The sequence below is a fragment of the Chrysochloris asiatica genome, unplaced genomic scaffold, assembly GCF_000296735.1.
Source record: "Chrysochloris asiatica unplaced genomic scaffold, ChrAsi1.0 scaffold00008, whole genome shotgun sequence".
Classification (NCBI taxonomy): domain Eukaryota; kingdom Metazoa; phylum Chordata; class Mammalia; order Afrosoricida; family Chrysochloridae; genus Chrysochloris; species Chrysochloris asiatica.
In genome coordinates, this window is record NW_006408526.1 from 24,573,755 (window position 1) to 24,595,104 (window position 21,350).

A 21,350-nucleotide genomic window follows, 5' to 3' on the forward strand; every position below is an offset into this window, starting at 1 on the left:
CAGTAGCACTATCCCAGTTCCTACACTGCTCAACAACAGGTAAAATACTTCCACCACAAGTCTTAGTTTAGGTTCTCTATTTTAACTGTAAAAAGCTTTTTTCTCTCCTACAGTAATTATACAACTGGACTCTAATGTAAGTCTCAATGTTGCTTCAGAGTGTATGATAAAAGGACAGGAATCCAAGCTGGGTAGTACTGATAATTACTCTACTAAATCTTAACCCAAATGGAACTTTGATATAGAAATGACCCTTGCTCTCCTTTTACCTCTCCCTTTCTTTTTTTCCAACCCCCCAAAATAAAAAGAATGAATAAAAATGAAATTTTAAAATGTCAAAAGCAAAGGCAGAAGAATTTACAATCGAGAACAGTAAATACTATAATAGGGTAAATATTCTAAATGGCATACCATAGGTGTTAAGCACTGTACTTTTACCCTCCGAAAATATGGAGGCAGTGGGTTCTCCCTACTCAGGTACAGGTAGGCTTCAACAGAAAGAGAGAAACTTGATCATACTTAAAACATCAGAAGTAGCATATAACCTTTAAATGATTTAACTCAGTTTTATCATTTTAATAAAGAATTTATTTATCAAAGCACTGAAAGACTCACTGACTTATACCAACTCATGAGAGACTTAAGACAAATTCAAGGTTTGTTAAGTGTAAAGTTATTTCGTATGTGATGGAAACGACTTTGCCTACTTAATGGGCTTCGTCATTGGCACAGCAGATAACCAAGTCTAACTTACCTCTTGTCCATACTTCACTGAATGATCGGAAGGAAGCAGTTCAATGTCACCCTCCACCATGGCCCCTTCCAAACATTCATCTAAGTTGCGATAACCGTTTACCTGAAGGGGATACTGGCCGAAGGTCTCATTGTTACAAAAGGGCTTCCCTAGGCAAAAAGAGAGATTGATTTCTTTAAAAGACATCATTACACCATCTGTAGCCTCTTTTCTGGCACCACAGAGACGAAATCTCCTTAAATTCACAACTTCCTGAGAATTCATTAGAACTGCTCTTCAGACTGTGGCTACCTCTAATGAGCCAGGGGGTCCAGGCATTGATCATTAAGCGCTACTAACATCACAGTGAGACAACTAGACATGTGTCTCCTGATCAAAGAACATCCCACCACCTATCAGTCAAACTTGCCAAAAAAGAACCTTACCTGAATCTGGTCACACCTCTAGATCCAACTACTAATTTACAGAACAGGAGTAGAGTGGAACATGTTAAACATGATCAGCAAAATCCAGACTGAGAACTACTAGAGGAAAAGCAGCTCAGTCTCTTCACAACAGACATTTCAATGAAAAGAAGGATGGAGGGAGTATACAGATTTTTAAGAGACCTGAAAGATCTGCCAATCACATTTTGAACAATGACTAAATATTTCAATTTAAGCTTTTTCTTGAGTAACAGTTGATATGTTTTTAAAAGAACAATGGAGAGGTAAAAGTAGATAAGGGCTAGATGACGAATGACTGGCAGGGGCTAATGGCAGCTGGGAATATTATCCACACTAACACCAATAATTTGTACATAAGGAGCCCTCATGGCCTAGCGGGTTACACATTGGGCTGCTAACACAACAGAAGTTTGCATCCCACGGCCATTTTGCAGGAGAAAGATAAAGCTTTGTTTCATAAAGATTTACAGCCTTGGAAACCCTACACAGGGTTCACTATGAGTCAGGAGTCACTCGATGGAACACAATCACTTTAAATTCTCAGTGGGAAAAACATTTATTCAATAAAACCTTTTGAGACTAGTTATTACATCAGAAAACTGAACACAGAAATTTGAGTGACATCCTTACATACATCTGACATATATGCTAGATTTTGGGCTATGTATATACATAGTACAGAGTTTAATATATAATACTGAGATCAAGATTGCCCCTTTCCTTTTTTTTTTTAAGCTTTTTATTGTGAATTAGGTGAAAGTTTGAGAGAGCAGATCATCAGTTTTATATTCAACAACTCATTCACATTTTGATTCATCACATTTGTTTATACACCCCCTTCCAGGTATATTGTTCCCATTTTAAAAGAGGCAGAGACTGAGACTCTAATGCTGAGATCTGGGTTTTTCTGACTCTTAATGTCTTTTCATCATACTGCTTTCCCAGAGAAAATTTAGTACACACTGTCTCCTAGACACAGTAAGAAAGACCTGGTTACAAGTTACTGGTCTAGACTTAACACTAGGAACAGAGAACTTACCTTCGCGAACCCCTTCGGTCAGGAAAGTACCATAGAATAGCTGCACCATTGGATTTTCAGATTTGTTGCTGGAACTGCTGTTTTTAAAGAAGGAGACAATTCAGTATCATTTGGATCAGATGTATGCTATGTTAAGCACAGCCATCATTCAGAAGTCACAAGTTGTGCATTGTCTTGAACCCCCAAATAATCAGAGTATGTTCTAAATTAAGTTACTGGATAATATTCAGGTCAAACAAGTACATGACTGCATTGTGCTGAGTTCTGGAGGCACAGACAGTACGGCAGGACCCTTGGCCTTGGGGAGCTTCAAATCCAATAGGGAAGCCACAGCCTCATATGCAGACAAAGACATGTCTTTTTATACATATGATATATACATCTAAATCCAATGACAGTTGTATACAAGGTATAGTAATAGTTAAAAACAATGAGCCCTCTGCAGTTTTACAAGTAAGTACATAAGTGTTCCTAAGGGCACAATGGAAATGAAAATTGTTCGTTTTTTTCCCCTATAAGCCCACCTTAAGTTATTAAGTGTAAGTTCGTTGCTAGTTGAAAAATTGTTTTATGATACACAATTCTTCTACCTAGAATTAAAACTATTTAGAAAACAAATTTCTCAGCATCTGCATTGTTCTTGTTGTTAAGCGCTGTCAAGTCAGTTCCGACCCATAGCGACCCTATATAGGGTTTCTAAGGAGCGACTGGTGAGCTTGGACTGCCAACCTTGCAGTTCAAACAGCTTTGCAGTCTGGTGCATTAATCCACAGCGCCACACTCAAAACCCCACTGGCAACAAGTGGATTCTGACCCATGGAGACCCTACAGGAAAGAGAACTCCCCCTGAGGGTTTCCAAAACTGTAAATTTTCACAGGAGCAGACAAAAGCCTTATCTTTCTCCCATGGAGTGGCTGGTGGGTTTGACCTTCAGCCTGTGGTTAACAGCCCAATGCCTAACCCACAGTGCCACCAGGGCTCTTGCATTAGACAAGGGACACAATTCTTTGCTCTGCCAATCGGTGAACTGGCTAAAATCGATCCTTCACATAAACAAAGCTTGGATTAAATTTAATATTTCTATATTACAAAGTTAAGAATTATGGTCCTTTTAGTAAAAAAAAAAAAAAAAAAAAAAAAGGATAAAACCAAAGGCAATGGTAATGAACATTCAATAAGAAATATAAGTGGTTACCCAATGAGGTTTGGTAAGAACCAGCTATTTCTACTTGTGAACAGTAGCTTTAGCTCATGCTTTAATTCACACTGGACCAGTGACAAGCAAATCCTCAACACTCACTTAACATTAACAGCTAACTGGAATGCGTCCTCCAGCCAATCCAGAAGCTTGTGTGTGAATTCACTCACATCTTGCTGTAAGAGAGGTATAAATTGCATAGGAGTTAGACATAACCCTAGGCTTAGGAAATGAAAATCTGTCTTTATCCCACCAATGACTAAGATTCCACTACTATGAGAGGATTTCTTTTTTAGGACCAAGTGTCATGAAGACACAAGGGACACTGGAACCTAAAGACTATAGTAAAATACAGGGTGAGTTAGGCAATCTCCGAGTAAACTGTGACCAGAAGGAAACTGAAATGCTAACACTTCCAGCCACATGTAGCTGTGGCAGAGAAAAAGAAACAAAATTTAAGTCCAAACAAGAAAAGGTAGTTCTCTCTAACAATAGAGTAGAGATCTGAATGGAGAAGGAAACATTTATGAAAATGCTTCTGCAGTTTTGTACAACTGAAGGGCTTTTATCTAACTAGAGAGAAAACACAAAAATGTATATGAGGAAAAGGCTGTTCCAATTGTGCCAGTTTGGGTTTTTTGTTAGGAAGTTGGGAAAGAAAAAGAAAAGTACTAAGTCTACAGGAGGAAAATTGCTTAGAAAAGTTAAACTGAGGTTTATATGATTTCTATTTTTAATCCCCAAAGGTGCAGATAAAGGACTTTATTTTTCTCAGTGACTCTCTGCTATGTTTTTTGGGATGTTTTCCAACCTTTTCCTTTCTACTTAAATGTTTTGTAGTCTTAAGACCGCCACAAGCTTCTCCCATATAGTGGCTGGTAGGTTCCTACACCAACTTTTTGGCTAACAGTCAAGTACTTTGCAACTATACCACCCAAACTCCTTTCTACTTCAATAGTCCCTATGGAATTTTACTCTTCCTATTACTATTTTCCTTCCTGTAGAAATGCCAACCTCTCCCCTCCCATCATAGACGGACAGACACAGATGCAGGCATATTTGCACTTTCAGCAACTGTTTCTTAGGAAAGGGCAAGCATGTACCTATGACCTTTCCTAGTCATGTTGAGAATTTAAAGTTGAAATAAAGCAATGAAACAGTAACATAAATAAGGTATAATATGAAACCTCTAGAGTTTGAAAAACAAGATAAGAACAAGCCTTCTCTTTTGTACCTGCTGTTCCTCAGATGACCGGAATGCTCCCTTTAAAAGGTCCAGGGCTGCTGAAGGGTCTACAAATTTGCGATTTGATCCCATCATCAGAGCAAACAGATACTGAAGCTCTTGCATAAACACAATATTCCTTTTTTCCTGTAGAAAACATAGAAATGAGTACTTTCACAACATCCTAATTTTGAAAATCAAAACATATAGTGAGAAAAATTGTCAACAATTACTCCCCCCAAATTATATTTATCTAGATCAGGGAGCTCCAGTGGTGCTGTGGGTACGCATTGGGCTACTAACTGCAGTGTCTGAAGTTCAAACCCAGCAGTCGCTCAGCAGGAGAAAGACTGAATACTGGAAACCCTACAGAGGGTTGCTGAGAGTCTGAACTGACTGGATGGCAGTGGGTTTAGATCTAGATCAGTAACTGATCTCCAATTACACTTATAGAAACTCTGTTAGGCCTGTGTAATGGATTATTATATACAGTAAAGAACATCTTAGAGAAGATGACATCACAAAAGCAAACAGTTCCTCTCCTAATGCTGATTCCCGCCCTCCTGTTAGGAAACTGAATTGTTGAAGTAAAAACCCTGACAAGGCTAGATGGCAAGCAGGAACAGACAAAAGTCTCATCTAAGACAGTCCAGCTGGACCCTAGCATTCAGCCATCTAGTTTGGGCTATCACTAGGGTTGAGCAGCTAGTAGAAACGTGAAGGACAACATAAACAGAATAGGAATTTTTTTATCTCCCTACCCCAAGGAGCTCTGGTAACATAGTGGTTACAAATCAGGCTGCGAACCGCAAAGTCAGCAGTTTGAAACTACCAACTGCTTCGTGAGAGAAAGATGAGGCTTTCTGCTCCTATAAAGATTTACAGCCTCAGAAACCCTGTTACCGGGTCACTATCCGACTCCATGGCACATAACCACCACCACCACCACTCACATACCACAGAGGGTATCAGGATGACCCATAGTACTTTTGGGGAAATTTTTCTAATATTATTCCTTAAAATTTTGCAAACCCTTTTTTCTTGTCACAAAGAAGAAAAATAAGTCTTAATACAAGATTATTAACACAGTTACCAGCATTAGCTAAAAATGTAAAAGCCTTCAGGATGAAGGGGACTAAACAAAGATGAAGAAATTCCTCAACACCAACTTACCGTGTGACTCCGGCAATTTTCAAGTACACTGTGTGGCAGGCTATAGCTGAGAACAAGTCTTCGAAATTCAGGCAATTGAAAGAGAGACTGAAATAAGAAAGAAAAGGATTTACAGTCTTTAAGATGACAGCAACAGACACTATTTTTCACATTAACAGTATGTAGAACTGTCAGCCTAGGGAGTCCTGATGTGGCGCTGCAGGTTACTGTGCTGGACTGCAAGGTCAGTTTGAACTGCAACGTCGGCGGTTCAAGCCCACCAGCTAGCTGCTCCTCAGAAACCCTATAGAGTGGCTATGAGTCAGAACTGACTCAAGGGCACTTAACAACAATGTACGTTGCTTAGGAATACAGACATATGGTTATACAGCAGAAAGATACCAATTATAGGAATTTGTAACATCCCATGCCTTAAGTTGGGCAGTGATTACAGCATTGTTTACTATTTTCACTGTTTTGAATACTACATTTCAAAACTTCCAACAGGTATCTGGCTGACAGGATTGGGGAGGATTGTTTTCATTGTTTGTAAACTATGCATTTTTCTACAATTACGATAGTTTGTTTTTTTATCCTAGCATGAAAGTGACTCATCCCAACATATTCCTCAAATAAAAACACCCTCTGTCAATTCTGGAACTCCTAAAGCATGCAAAACTTTGGAATCAACATTAGTATTTTATTGGTATTCAAAAAATCCCAGGTATACCCTCTAATGTCAGAAAAACCCAAAATACTTGTATGTGACCAGAGGCCATGTGTCTCCCTCTCTGCCTTCCCAGACCCCACCACAAGCCATCATAAGCCCTGGTGGAGGTCAACCAGTAGCGTGGGCTTTTTTTATGGACTAGGAATCTAAAACAAGGTCCTGTTTTAATACTAAAGTTTATCTAGAACCTGGAGGTAGATTGGTTCCTCTACCCTCAGCCTACTCTCTCTCTTTCTATCGTACCTGCCTAGCTAGTACTTCTCCATTCCGGTCAGTTTCGTTCGTACTCTGCTGGCTAACGGTTTCCAGGACTTCTATTTTACCACGAGAAAAATAGCATTACATTCTTAATTATTTTCTTCCATCTCTTCGCCTTCATTAAAATCTGCTTTTCCCCAATGCTGCCATTACTCTTAAGAACCACCTAAGTTTAAGTTAACACTAACTCACATTTTCACATTCATTATCATATCAGTAGTATTCTTTCACAAACATCAACTTCTACTTGAGTTTTCTGTATTACTCAATTACATCTTCAAGTCCAGTGACCAAAGCTTAGAACCCAAGAATAATCTTTGAATCCTGTCCATTTCTTTACTAATTGTCCACATCCAATAAGTCCCTTGGACCCTGCCTATTGAGATGCTACTTATAACCACCTGCTCCCTACTAGGCCCCTCATTAACTGTTCTAATTAAACTCTCATTACTATGCATGGGCTCCTGACTCCAGAACTTTCCCTCCACCAACCCACTTGCCACAGATTCTTCAATTATTTTTTCTAACATGACCACATAAAGCCCTTGAGTTTCTGAAGACTCACATCTATAATAGTTTTCACTATCCAAATTCCTACAGACCTTTTATGTGACTTCAGGAAACAACTGATTAACTGAACATCAGGTCAGCCCTACCTTGAAAACATATCAATAATCCAAACACATCTCCACTTCCACTGCTATAAGACAGGTCTAAGCCAGCATTTCTCTTTTACAGACTACTCTAAGAGCTTCCTTTATGATGGTGGTAGTGTGCTGTCAAACTGGTTCTGATTCATAGTGACTCTCTATAGGGTTTCTGAGGCTGTAAACCTTTTTAGAAGCCTCATATTTCTCCTGTGGAGCAACTAGTAGATTTGAACAGCTGACTGTGCGGTGAGTAGCGCAGCTCGTATTCCACTACACTACCAGGGTTCTTTAGCCAACTCAAGAGGCTCCTCCATTTGCATCCTTGCCTCCTCCATTCAATTCTCACAGTAGACAGAGTGAGGTCCTGAACACTCAGGTCAGAGTTCCTCAATCTCCTGTGAAGACTCTTCGCTTGGAATAAAAGACACGTTCCCTCTCCAGCTTTCTCTCTGATGACTCCTTCTTTGCTCTCTGCACTCTGGCCACTCGATGTTCTTTGAATACAACAAGCCAGTTTCCAACCTGGAGCCATTGCTCTAGGGTTCCCTCTACCTGGAATGCTCTTCCTTGAACTGCTGCATGGATCACTCTCACGTCCTACAAATCTGGTATTTACTCAAATCTCAATAACTCACTTCACAGTATTACAACTTGCTCTCCCCCTGCTCTGGAGCAGTTCCAATGCCCCTTGTCCAATTTTTTTTTCTCTATTATACCAAAAACATAGTTTAACACACCATACAAATTATTATGTTTATTGTCTGTCTCAACTCAAAGGAATTTAAATTCCATGAGGGCAGGGCTCTTTGTTTTGCTCACTCTTAGTATCTCAAGGGCCTAGAAGCAATAGTAGATATACAGCAGGCAAAGATTTAGCAAGTATTTGTTATGGGACCTCTTGGTGTTTTGTGGCTCTATCTCCAGTGACATATCCCTCCACTCCATCTCTTCTATCCAAACCCACAGCCACACTCGGCGTATGTCAACACCTGAAAAAGTGCCTATCTCAGATCACAACTCAGAAAATCTAACTCTTGGACCATAATCTCTTTTCTGATTTACTTGCTCAATTACCCATAGACCACCTTTAAGGATTTCTTTCCTTTCTCATTAACCGTTAGTCCCATGCTGTCTTTATTTCTCCCTCTAAAGGATCTCTGGTAGCACAGTGGTTACGAATTGAGCTGCAAGGTTAGCAGTTCAAAACTACCAGTTGCTCCGTGGGAGAAAGATGAATCTTTCTGCTCCTGTAAAGATGTACAGCCTCGGAAACCCTGTACAGGGTTGCTATGAGTCGGAACCAACTCCACGGCACATAACAACAACAAACCTAGCTTTAACTTCCGTAACAAAATTCTCAAACTCCCCCTTTGTCATTTCATCAGAGTACCCAGCAAATCCTTCAAACTAAAGTAACTGAAACCTCCACTCAGGGGTTTCAGATGATACCAAGATCTCATTAAAGGTCAGCAACCTCAAGTAGACCCTCAGATTTTTAGAGGTCTTCCTACTGTTTCTCTGAAACCAACTGGCTTTCCCAGTGTCTGCAACAACTAACTTCTATTACCATTTAAGTCATATCACCCCTGTAAATCAGTCCATTAGACACAATTTCAACTCCAATTGGCAACCTTCATTTCTTCCTTCCTCCATTATTCCCTCTCCTCTCTATCTAAGACTAATTCCTCCACATATACTCTATTTGTTGGTGGTGGCGTTAAGTGCCGTTGAGTTGGTTCCAACCCACAGCGACCCAGTATAGGATTTCCGAGGAGCGGCTGGTGAACTTGAACTGTCAACCTTGAGGATGAAACCAACTTTGCAGTCCAGCACAATAGCCCACAGTGCCACACTCGCTCTCTAAAACCTTACACAACAGCCTCTCAATCTGCTGGCTTTCTCCAATATCTCTCATAGCAGTGCAGGTTCAGGAAATGCGAATGGAAGATTTTCTCTCTCTCTAGACAGAAGAGAACTGATGGCCCTAATTCCACACTATCTCCCTACCTTCTACTCTCAACAGATCCTTTTAAAAATGGAAACAGAATCCAGTCACCTCTCTGTCCCAAACCTTCCAATGCTCCCCATGTCATATGCAATCAAAATCTCACCCACCTCCACTGTACCTCTCCAACCTCAACACTTTCTCTTATGCTCCTTAAACACTCAGTTCCAGTCACGGCGGCCTTTGTGCTATTTCGCAAACATATTAATCAGCTCTTAAATTAGAGCCTTTTTACTTGTGTTCCTTCTGTCTGAAATGTTCTTTATGCAATTACATAGGTCATTTCCTTGCCTCCTTCACGCCTCTGCTCAAATGCCCACCAGAAAGGCCACTGACTGACCATTCTATATGAATAGGACCCCTTCTCCTCCCCCTCTCTAGCTAAACCCTTCCTAGACCACCTCCTTTTCCCTCATTCATTTTTCTTTATGGCATTCACCACTTGATATATTTTGTTTACTGTCTGTCTGTCTCACTGTTTTCAAAATAAGTTTCATGACAGCAGGAGGTTTGTCTTATTCACTGTTTCTCCAGTGCCTAAAACAGTGCCAGAAACATAGTTAATGTGAATGAATGGACTGTGTATGGTGTTAAGTGAAAAGGAGGGTTCCACTTTGCGCTTGAGCAGCTGGGTAGATGCCATGTACCCTGCTGGAGAGGATTACAGGGGTGGGATCAAGTGCTACACTTCAGATATGTTAACTTTAATATACTGAGGGGATACTTCCCAGTCAATACTCCCCCTTTGGTTGAGTTCATTCACTACCCTGGCGTGATTATTATCTGCATACTACTACAAACTCCTATAAACACAGCAACCAACTCTGAGGATGAAGCAGCACCAGGCAGTGATTTGTTCTGTTGTATAGCACCAGACTGCAAAGCCGTCTGAACTGCAAAGTCGGAGGTTCAAGCTCACCAGCTGCTCCTCGGAAACCCTATATGGGTGGCTATGTGTCAGAGCCAACTCGATGGCATTTAACAACATACAGGGTCACTATGAACTGGAACCCACTCAACAGCACCTAACAATAACAATACATATTACTAATTCTCAAACGTTTATCTGTACACTCTTTTCTGAACTACAAATTCATATATTTGTCTATCTGGTTATCTCCATATGATGTCTTACATAGTTGCCTTGAGCTCAGAATATCTAAAACCTAAGACTCACTCTTAGCACACATCCAAATGAGTCCTTCTCTAGTGTTGAATGGGGCTGTTATCCACCTGGTTAACACCTTGCAGTTTTTAGCTCCTCTCTGAACATATCCTACATCCAATCACTCATCAACTACTATAGCTGTGATCACCTGAACATCTACACTGTTGTTTAGTGCCATCCAGTTGGGTTCTGAGGCTGTAAATCTTTATGGGAGCAGAAGTCTCATTTTAATCACAAGAATGGGTGGACTCAAACCACAGACCCTGTGGTGCACAGTCCACTGCTAATCCAACAGCACCAGCAGAGATCCTAAATACTTATGTAATTTTTGTTGTTAGGTGCCACCAACTATGTTCCAACTCATAATGACCCTGTACAGAGTTTCCAAGGAGTGGATTTGAACTGCCAACCTTGCAGTTAGCAGTCCAGTGCTTACCCTATAGAATGTCTAATTTCTTTGCTCCCATGACTATCGTCAATCCTCTGCTTAAGGCATCGCCTCCTGCCTGGCTATCTAGGGTAGCCTTTCGTTGAACTGATTTTTCTCATTCACTGTGACTCAGCTATAGTGCAGCATCTGCTACATGCTCATCTGAAATACCTATTCAATATATTGGCAACCACAAAAGATTTTTTTTTTTTTGTATTGCCCAATTTAGTCACCAGAGTATCTAAATCCAAACTACCTAGAAGTAAATAAAACATAATTAAGTCATTGAAAAAAAAAATCCTCCACTTTTGTATGTTTCCATTTTTTAAATGCCTTGTTTCTCACATTTCAGTTTAATAAACAGCATTATTTCCAGAAGACCGCTGTCTCCTAAAACTACACCGTACCTGAATAACAGCGTTAAACCAACATGTATTGCCAACATTTTTCAGCCCAACGGGCCAACCATCCACTCTCCGCCAGTCATTGGGATTGGGATTCTCTCCCCAGACTTCACAACGTTTCCTCTTTGAGCGTTTACTGTCTGCAGCGGTTGCTTCATGCATCCTGCATTGTGTCCAAAAAACAAACAGCAAAGAACAGCACACTATATGGAGGGTGTGGGTAATCTTTAGTCGATGATTCAAAGTGCTAGATAAGCTGTTTACTGAATGATTAGAGACTGAATAAGATGAAACCATACATGAGGAGCAGTTTAAACATAGAGGTGCTAATCCTTCCATAAAGGTGATTATTAGTGGTAAGGTCCATGCTGGATGGGAGTTAAGGCCTAAGGCTTATTCATGGCTACTATAGTGAAAGTTTTAGACTTCAACAGCAGTGTCTTATCTCAGACCTTTAAAAGGACAAGAAAGTAACTCTGCTAAGGATAAAAAGGCTTCAAACTGCCTAGGCACACAAAATCCAGCTTTGTTTCCCTGATGTGTGAGGGAATAAACATACCCAGAAAATCACCACCATTCAGAAAATCACCAAATTACTATCAACTTAAAAAATACACTTGGTCCCCTCTGAGGCAGGACAATTAAGTGATACCTTTCACTGTCAAATATCCAATAATAGACCTTTCAAAGTTACGAAAGGAAATATAAATTTATCAGAAACTTGGGCTAGTTTTTTTTTTTTCTTTCTTTTTTTCTCCCTTCTAGCAACTGTGAACTACAAAACCTTACCAGTACCTATTAAAAACTTTACAGACTATGATATAACCTTTGTCATATTTTGCTTTTTCAAAAGTGGCACAAGCCAATGGATGGAATGTCTTGGATTGAATTGTGTGTGTGTCGTGTCCCCCCCACTGCTAAATACATGTCAACTTGGCTGAGCCATGATTTTCAGTCCACTGCTTATGACTCTATTATGTGATATACTAATAAATATCCCGTCTCAACCTTGATTCAACATACGGGAGTTTTCCTGCAGCATCTTTTATCTTACAGAGATAAAGGCAGAGAGAAGCAAACAGGAAGAGGGAATAGAGGAAATAAAAAGAGTGGCTCCTAGATCCAGACATGGATACCAAGACACCTGTAAATCTCCAAGGAATGCTGGGCCTACAAATGCTGATATGAAACACAGATCCTTCCCCAGAGCCAACAAAGAAAGCAAGCCTTCCCCTAGAGTTGGCATTCTTGAATGTGGATTCCTAGCATCCTAACATTAAGATAAATGGGGAAAAGATTGAAGGCAAAGACTTCATTTTGCTCAGAACAAACATTAACACTCCTGGAAGGAACAGTTAAGAAATCAAATGACAGCTCAGTCAGTCATGGCTTGGAGATGCTTCTGGAAGAACCATCACAATGGCCACCCAAGGAGAACCCCAAGTGCAGTTCAAACTTGTATTGGTTGGTTATGGGAGTAACGGAAAAACTACATTTGTGAAACATCATCTGAATTTGAGAAGAAGTATGTCACCATCTTGGGAGTTTAGGTCTGTTCTCCCCCGCCCACCCCCCCCTTGTATTTCATACTAACAGAGGACCAATTAAATTCAATGTGTGGGACATGGCTGGTCAGGAGAAATCTGGGGGACTGAGAGACGGCTGTTATATCCAAGCCCAGTGTGCCATTATAATGTTTGATGTAACCTCAAGAATTATTTACAGGATTGTGCTTAACTACATAGGGATCTGGTTCGAGTATGTGAACACATTCCCATTGTGTTGTGTGGCAACAAAGTGGACATTAAGGACAAGAAAGTTAAGGCAAAATCAATCATCTTCCACCAAAAGAAGAATCGTCAGTACTATGACATTTCTGTCAAAAGTAACGACAACTTTGAAGAGCCCTTCCTTTGGCTTGCTAGAAAACTAACTGAAGATCCGAAGTTGGAGTTTGTTGCCATGCCTGCTCTTGCCCCACCAGAAGCTGTCATGGACGCAGCTTTGGCAGCATAGTATGATGAGCATGATTTAGAGCAGACAACTGCTCTCCTGGACAAGGACGACCTGTAAGAGAACAAGGCTGAAGTCTGTTTTATAGGTCACTGTTTGATGTCAGTGGTGCAGCATGTTTGCCACTTTATCATCTAGCTAAGCAGAACATGTGTATCTTGGGTATGCTGAAGGAGATGAATAGGCTTCGGAGTGAATGTGGCAATTACAAATATCTTCATTTTTTTAGATCTGTATATCGAGCTGTTAGAATGCAGTCGTTTGCTTTTTGAGTTTCAAATATATGACTGCTACAGTCGCATCACACTATTTATTCAGTGGTGAAATCTTGTTTGTTACTGTCATTCCCATTCATTTCCATTTAGTAATCAGAATAAAATTGTATTTCAAATTAAAAAAATAAAAATAAAATGACATATTGCATTAGACAAGTCTGCTACACAAGACCACTTCAGAGTGTTCAAGAGCAAAGAAGTCAGTTTGAGGACTAAGGTGCACCTGATAGTTTCAATAGCTTCATATGCATGTGAAAGCTGGACAATGAATAAGGGAGCCTGTAGAATAACTGATGCATTTGAGTTATGGTGTTGGAGGAGAATATTAAAAGTACCATGGACTACTAAAAGAACAGATCTGTGTTGGAAGAAGTACAACCAGAATACTCCTTGGAAGCCAGGATGGCCAGACTTTGTCTCTCATCCTTCAGACATATTATCAGGAGGGATTAGCGCCTGGAGAAGAACATCATGCTTGGTACAACGGAGGGTCGGAGAAAAGGAAGAAGACCCCCAATGAGGTGGGCTGGCACAGTGGCAGCAACAATGGGCTCTGGTGTATCAACAATTTCAGCTGGCACAGGACCAGGCAGTGTTTTGTTTTGTTGTACATCAGGTTGTTGAGTCAGTACTGACTCGATGGTACCTAAATACAACAACAAGACTCCTAAATTGTGAGAGAATAAATTTGCTTATTAAATTCAGGGGGGGAAAAAGGGCTACAGACTAATAAAGTAAAGTGAATTCAAATTTCCTACAAAAAGAAATTTCATTCAGGTTCAATTAAAAGAGCTTTGTGAAGCATTTGACTGTCATTTTATAGAGATACTGCCTTTGACCTACACACTAATATGAGGAGCAAAGTTTTTAAGTTAAATCTGTAACCTGTTAAGATCTCTTCCATCTGCTTGAATTTTGGGGGATTCCAGTAGACTCATAGCAATTGCAGCCTGAAGATCATCTTTGTTGTCGTGAGTAAGGTCTATCACTTCTGTAATATAAACAGAAATGTAATTAGTCTAAGTATGCAAGAAACACTACCCTTTGGTCCCTTGTGTAGAAAAAGGCAAAGACATTCAAAAAACGGAATCTTCTCCATCTTCCTAACTCTAGCTACATACAATGGCTCATCTGTGTTAACAAATTTATTACTCTATCCCAAAGTCAAATGAGTAACAGCTACATTGTAATCTTACACTAGTCTAGTGATTTGTTGTTGTGTTGTTGTTATGTGCCGTGGAGTCGGTTCCGACTCATAGCGACCTTGCACAGGGTTTCCGAGGCTGTTAATCTTTATGGGAGCAGAACATCTCATCTTTCTCCCGCGGAACCGTGGGTAGTTTTGAACTGCTGACCTTTCGGTTCGCAGCCCGATTCGTAACCACTACGCTACCAGAGCTCCTTAGCAGTAGCAAGCAGCTAAAAAGGAAATGAATCAAATATATATATTTTTTTCCCATAGCTTATAGGTGGTAAGTCTCTTTATTAATATTCGTAAAACATCCACTAACCTTGTAAAACATCAGCTACATATCAAACACTGAAGGAATACACATTTTCAATCTCACACAAACTATTCTAGAGACGAGAGAACATATGCTTAACTCATTTTATAAGGTCAGCGTAGCAGCTTCAAAAATCCATGGAATCAGAATTTTCCATGAACTTTCTGAAGTCACCTCGTATATACCAAACCAGTCTAGGATAGTAAGACAAAGGGGGAAATGACAAACTTACACATGATCACAGATGTATTTAAAACAAAAAATACTTAACAAAATATTAGCAAAAGGAATCTAATGAGGCATTTGTTGCTACTGTTGTCATAGCAATGCTGTCTAGGGTTTCCTGAAGCTGTACATTTTTGTAGTACAGCTTCTCCTTCTCCCATGGGAGCAGCTGGTAAGCTCAAACTGCTAAACTTATTTGTAGTACACTGCTTATTGTATAGAGCCACTGCACTTTCTTATAATGCATTTTTTAAATTATATATTAAATAAAACCTGTTGTGTTTATTGTGGAATGAAATACTGAGTTAACATTAGAAAATCAAGAAAAAGCAGGATCTTAAACAGATTAAAGGAAAAATCCATCAGTTCAATAGATAAAAGAAAAAATCAGCAGCTCAAACCCACCAACTGCTCCTTGGAAACCCTATGTAGAGTCACTCAAAGGCACACAATGACAACACAGAACATCCATTTAGGATGAAAAATTCCAAGCCAATCAGAAACAGAAAAGGATATTCATAGGCTGGGAAAGAGTATCCAGAAAATGTCTACATAAACTTTGTAATTATTAATGAAATATGAAATAACTTTTTTTTACCAGTAGTAAAACTGAAGAACTAGATAGTAACTGCTACCACTACCAACCGCTGTGAAAGAGATCACGTTAGAAGGTCCTGATAGAGCTGGAGAAAATGTGGAACAATACTCAAAAAAAGAAAGAAAGAAAGAAAAGAAAAGGACCAGAAAGAGACTGGAGGAACCCTGAGAACATGGCCCTAGAACACCCTCTTCAGGTATGCAATGAAGCTCACCTTCCTGTTCCATATTTTTAGCCAAGTAGTAGATAGGTATATGTTGTTGGTGTGTTTGACTCATAGTGACCCTGTATAGTTTCCAAGGAGCAGCTGGTTGGTTTGAACTGCCAACCTTGTGGTTAGGAGTCCAGTGCTGACCTTACGTGCTACATCAGGATTCCAGTTAAGTATTTGTTATTGTCATTGTTAAGCACCGTCAAGTCAGATCCAACTCAGTGACCCTGTATGGGGTTTCCAAGGAGCGGCTGGTAGGTTTGAACTGCTGAGCTTGTGGTTAATAACCCAATGCTTATCCTACAGTGCCACACCAGAACTCCAAGATAAGTATATGTTGTTGTTGTCAAGTTGATTCCAACTCACAGCAATCCAATGTAGGATATCCAAGGATTGGCTGGTAAGCTTGTGGTTCAAACCAACCTAGTAGTCCAGCGCATTAACCCACAGCGCCACACCAGGACTCCAAGATAGATATATGGGGGGTGAGAGACAAAAACACTAGTAAGGTATGCTCACAATAGGATGGTCAATCATTCAAAATCCACAGGGCAATAATAAAGTTGAGAAGAAATGGGAAAATGGGTGGAACAGAAATAGGGACCACAATGAGGAAGCGGGATAGCTGTTGTTGCATGGAGGGGATTGCAATCACTGAGATGAAACAAAGCATATGATTTGCTAAAACTAAAACTGATGATCTTGTCTATAAACCTTCATTCAATTCACACACAAAAAATTTTTATAAGTAGTAAAGCAAAAATGTTTAGTAGTACTGGTTTTTCCACAAGTGTTCTGAATTATTCACCCAGTGCAAAAAGATGATAAAAGAAACAAAAATATACCGTATGGAAAATAAGAAACAAAGTTGTCATAATTCAAATAATCGGCAATGTGGAAAATCCAAAATAATCTACAGTAATTATAAGAAGCAATTAAGATTTTAAAAACCAATATATAAAAGATAATTAATGGTTATGAGTTGGGCTGTTAACCTCACAGTCAGCAGTTCAAAACTACGAGCAGTTCTGCAGGAGAAAGATGAGGCTTTCTGCTCCCATAAAGATGTATAGCCTCAGAAACCCCTATCCAGGGTAGTTAAGAGTTGGAACTGATTCCACAGCACACCACCACCACCACCACATGGACATTTAATTTTAAAAGAAAACAAGCACACCACAAAGCTACTGTAATCAAGACTGTGTGCTGCTGACACAGATAAATGGAATAGAATTCAGAGTCCTTAAACAAACCCCACTGTCTATGGTCAACTACCAAGAAAATTAATTTGGGAAATGGTATCTTTTCAACAAAGGGTACTGGAACAACTAGATATCCACATATAAAAGAATGAAACTCAACTCCTACTGCATGCCATCTTAATGGACAAAGACCTCGAGGTAAGAGCAAAAACTAAAACTTTTACAAGAAAACACAGTCATCAATCTCTGTGGAGAATGTGAATTACACATTAGTATCTTAGATATTACATGTAAAGCACAAGAATATACTGATTAAAATATATAGATTATAATATAATATAAGGACTATAAAGATTAAACACGTTTGGGCATCAAAGGACACTATCAAGAAAGCAAAGAGACAACCCACAGAATGGAAGAAAATATTGGTAATCACCTATCTAATCAGAAACCTACATACAGGTTCTGACAGGACCTAAAGGATCCTGACAGAAACTGACAAGGGAGGAAATCCACTATTACTTAGTCCCACTTAGGAGGACTCTTAACACTGCTAAGCTACTGCCCTGAAGTAGTCTTTAAGTTTTGAGCCGAAACACCCTGCTCAAGTAAGCTCAGTAGCTGGTTAGCTCACTTGAATACTCACTTGAGATGGTTTCTTTTAAGAACTAAAACAGAACTACTACAACAAAACCAACGAGGACACTTAAAATAATGTGAAGAACATAATACAACCAGGCCACTGAACTACACAGAAATGGAACAGGCACCTAATTTTATGGTATACACTTGCATTGAAAGTCTTTGTATTTTTTTAAGTGAAAGGGTTAAAAAAAAAGAAACCTATATACAAAGGAGTTCTGGTAGGTAGTGGTTACAAGTCAGGCTGCTAATCTCAAAATCAGCAGTTTGAAACTACCAGTCACTTGCCGGAGAAAGATGAGACATTCTGCTCCCATAAAGATTTACAGCCTTGGAAACGCTATGCTGTTGATGTTGTTAAGTGCCGTCCAGTCGATTCCGACCCATAGCGACCCTGTACAGGGTTTCCGAGGAGCAGCTGGTGAGTTTGAACCGCCGAGCTTGCAGTTCAAACTGCTTTGCAGTCTGGCACCTTAACCCACAGCGACACACCAGGACTCCTGGAAATGCTATACAGGTTGCTATATACAAAAAGAAAAAGATCCCAATTTTTAAACTGGTCAAGGGATCTGAATAGAAATACAAATAGATGATACGCACATGAAAAGATGCTCATCAACATAACCTTTACAAAAAGGAAAATTAAAATCACAATGAATCCTCATCCATAATATTTTGGGGTGGGAAATTTACACTTAAAGGACAAGCAGACCAGCCTGGAATAGCTAGAAGAAATAGAAGATACTTCTTGAAAGAAAGACCAGCAGGAAAATAAAAAACAATAATGGCAGTCCAATTGACTACTACAAGAACAAGCTGGCTGTTCGCCCGGGGAGCCATTAAGGCAAGTGGTCAGTACCCTCTGAGCAAACCCCCGTCAATGACTAAGATTCAAGGGGAATGCAGAGTAGGCACGTGGTCTTACTGCTGAACACACTGACCACCTAATAAGGGCAAGTGGGGGAAAAACAGCAATGAAGTTGTGAGCTAAGTCCAACCATGTTCAACAGACTGCTGTCCACCTGGATTGAAACATGGTTGGCCAGCAGTATGGCGAAACCTGAGGATTCCTGGGCCCAGGGACAAGGACATGGCCAGAGTACTAGTGCTGAGAGTGAAGCGTCCAGCTGTTATGAAGTGAGGGGAGATGCACAAGAAAACCCATACTTGCAGATAGTACCCATTTGACCTGGCTTCAATAGCTGGATGACCAGAACTCGACTAGAGGAAGAAAGAGGAAAAAAAGAGTAACCGCTACAATTTGATGCACTTGACCAATGCTTGTGGATGTAGTAGCTCAAAAGAGTTCATGGAATGAAATCTTTACAGTGAGGATCATTCCCACCTCCTTGGTACACAGGGTTGGCAGGGATGGGCAACTTAAGACATTGGCTACCCAAAATGGGGTGCTACAAAGACACGAAGTGACTAGCTTACAAGCTTTCGAGAGCCTCGTTCCAGAGGGTACAGTACGGGGGAAGGCAGAATCTTCACTGAGTGGTTACCAACCTGTCTGGACCAGGCTAGTGAAAGGAGATGCGGATAAGACTCTTGTGGTTCAATAGTGAATAATTGCTATCAGGACTGACTGTGAGTGCTACAAATGTAAAGGTAGTAAGTTTTCTAACAAAAGGAGGGGAGTGGCTGATCTTGTAGTCCAGAAACAGAGGTCCCTGGGACCATCAAGGGAGAAGAGTGGAGTGCGGGACCCTATCCAGAGTAGCAGTGAGGCCAGAGATGGAGGCAGAGACAATGACATGGAGAGATGGAGCAGCTGGGGACTCTACAGTCAGGGAGGGAGAGGAACTGTGTGTTGATGGCCAGAGGGCAGGCTTACGGGTGCACCCTTGGTTGTTTGATGATGCATGCAATTACTGTATTGTAATAATTGCAATGAAACGAAATGTAAAATTAATGTTCTCCCACGTTATCTATCGCATAATTCACAATAAAAACTTAAAAAAATATGTATCACAATGAATGCCACTTTACACCCATTGTTACTGTTGGTGGTGGTGGTGCCCTGAGTGGACTTTCTGAGTAGTGGCTAGTAAATTGAACTGCTGACCGACTTTATAGTCCAGGGCATTAATCCACAGCTCCAGTTTAGCACTCTTTATATTCATTAGGTTGGTTGGAATCAAAAGGACAAATAACAAACTTTGGAGATGATATGGAGAAAACAGAACCTTCACACACTGCTAATAGTAATGCAAAATGGTAGGTACTTTGGAAAACAATTTGGCAGTTCCTCAAAAGTTAAAAACAGAATAATCGTAAGAGCCACCAATTCTACTTCTAGATATATACCCAAGAGAAATCAAACAATATGTCCATGCAAAAATTTGTACATGAATGTTCAAAGCAGCATTATTCATAATGAGCAAAATGTGGAAACTCAAATGATCATTAACTAAAGATAAAACTCAAACACCAAACCCAGGGCCATATAGGAGCTCTGATAGCAGCGTAGTGGTTATAAGTTTGTCTGCTAACCTCAAGGGCAGCAATTGGAAACTATCAGCATGGGAAAAATGAGGATTTCTGCTCCTGTAAAGAGTTACAGCCTGGGAAACCCTACACAAGGTCCTGTAAGAAAGAACCGACTCCCAGCACACAACCATACCACCACCACAGGGTTTCCAAGCCTCACCTTTCTCCTTCAGAGTGGCTGGTGGGTTTTAACTGTTGAGCGATCTTGTAGTTAGCAGTTCAGTGTCACAGATGTTGTTGTTGGTAAGTGCCACCAAGTCAGGTCATAGTGACCCTGTATAGGGTTTCCAAGAAGCGGCTGGTGTGTTTGAACCACCAACCTTGCTGTTCAAACTGACTTTGTGGTGTCGTGCTTGTTGTTGTTGCTGTTGTTAGGTGCCACTGAGTCAGTACTAACCCATAGCGACCTTATGTACAGCAGAACAAAACCCTGCCCGAGCCTGGGACATCACTATTGTTGTGTACATCGATGCTGCCACTTGACCAATCCATCTCGTTGGGAGTCTTCCTCTTTTTCTCTGACCCTCCACCTTACCAAACATGATATCCTTCTCTACCAACTGGTCCCTCCTGACAATATGTCCGAAGTATGAGAGACGAAGTTTGGCCATCTTAGCCTCTGAGGAGCATTCTGGCTGCACTTCTTCCAAAACAGATCTATTGGTTCTTTTGGCAGCCCATGGTACTTTCAATATTCTCCTCCAACACCATAACTCAAAAGCATCA

At 40.3% G+C, this 21,350-nt stretch overlaps 1 protein-coding gene and 1 pseudogene across 1 annotated transcript in view; one reads left to right on the plus strand and one right to left on the minus strand.

Annotated features, from left to right (window-relative positions):
• The window catches only part of USP28 (ubiquitin specific peptidase 28), a 59,794-nt gene that overhangs the window by 30,056 nt on the left and 8,388 nt on the right, over window positions 1–21,350 (minus strand). The window contains exons 3-9 of the mRNA XM_006833835.1: window positions 14,634–14,739; window positions 11,464–11,623; window positions 5,837–5,923; window positions 4,673–4,810; window positions 3,541–3,614; window positions 2,240–2,316; window positions 755–903 (exon numbers count right to left, since the gene is read on the minus strand). Of these exons, the coding sequence (XP_006833898.1) occupies window positions 755–903; window positions 2,240–2,316; window positions 3,541–3,614; window positions 4,673–4,810; window positions 5,837–5,923; window positions 11,464–11,623; window positions 14,634–14,739 (791 nt within the window). The remainder of the gene's footprint in view (window positions 1–754; window positions 904–2,239; window positions 2,317–3,540; window positions 3,615–4,672; window positions 4,811–5,836; window positions 5,924–11,463; window positions 11,624–14,633; window positions 14,740–21,350) is intronic.
• Window positions 12,880–13,533, plus strand: LOC102816652 (annotated as a pseudogene).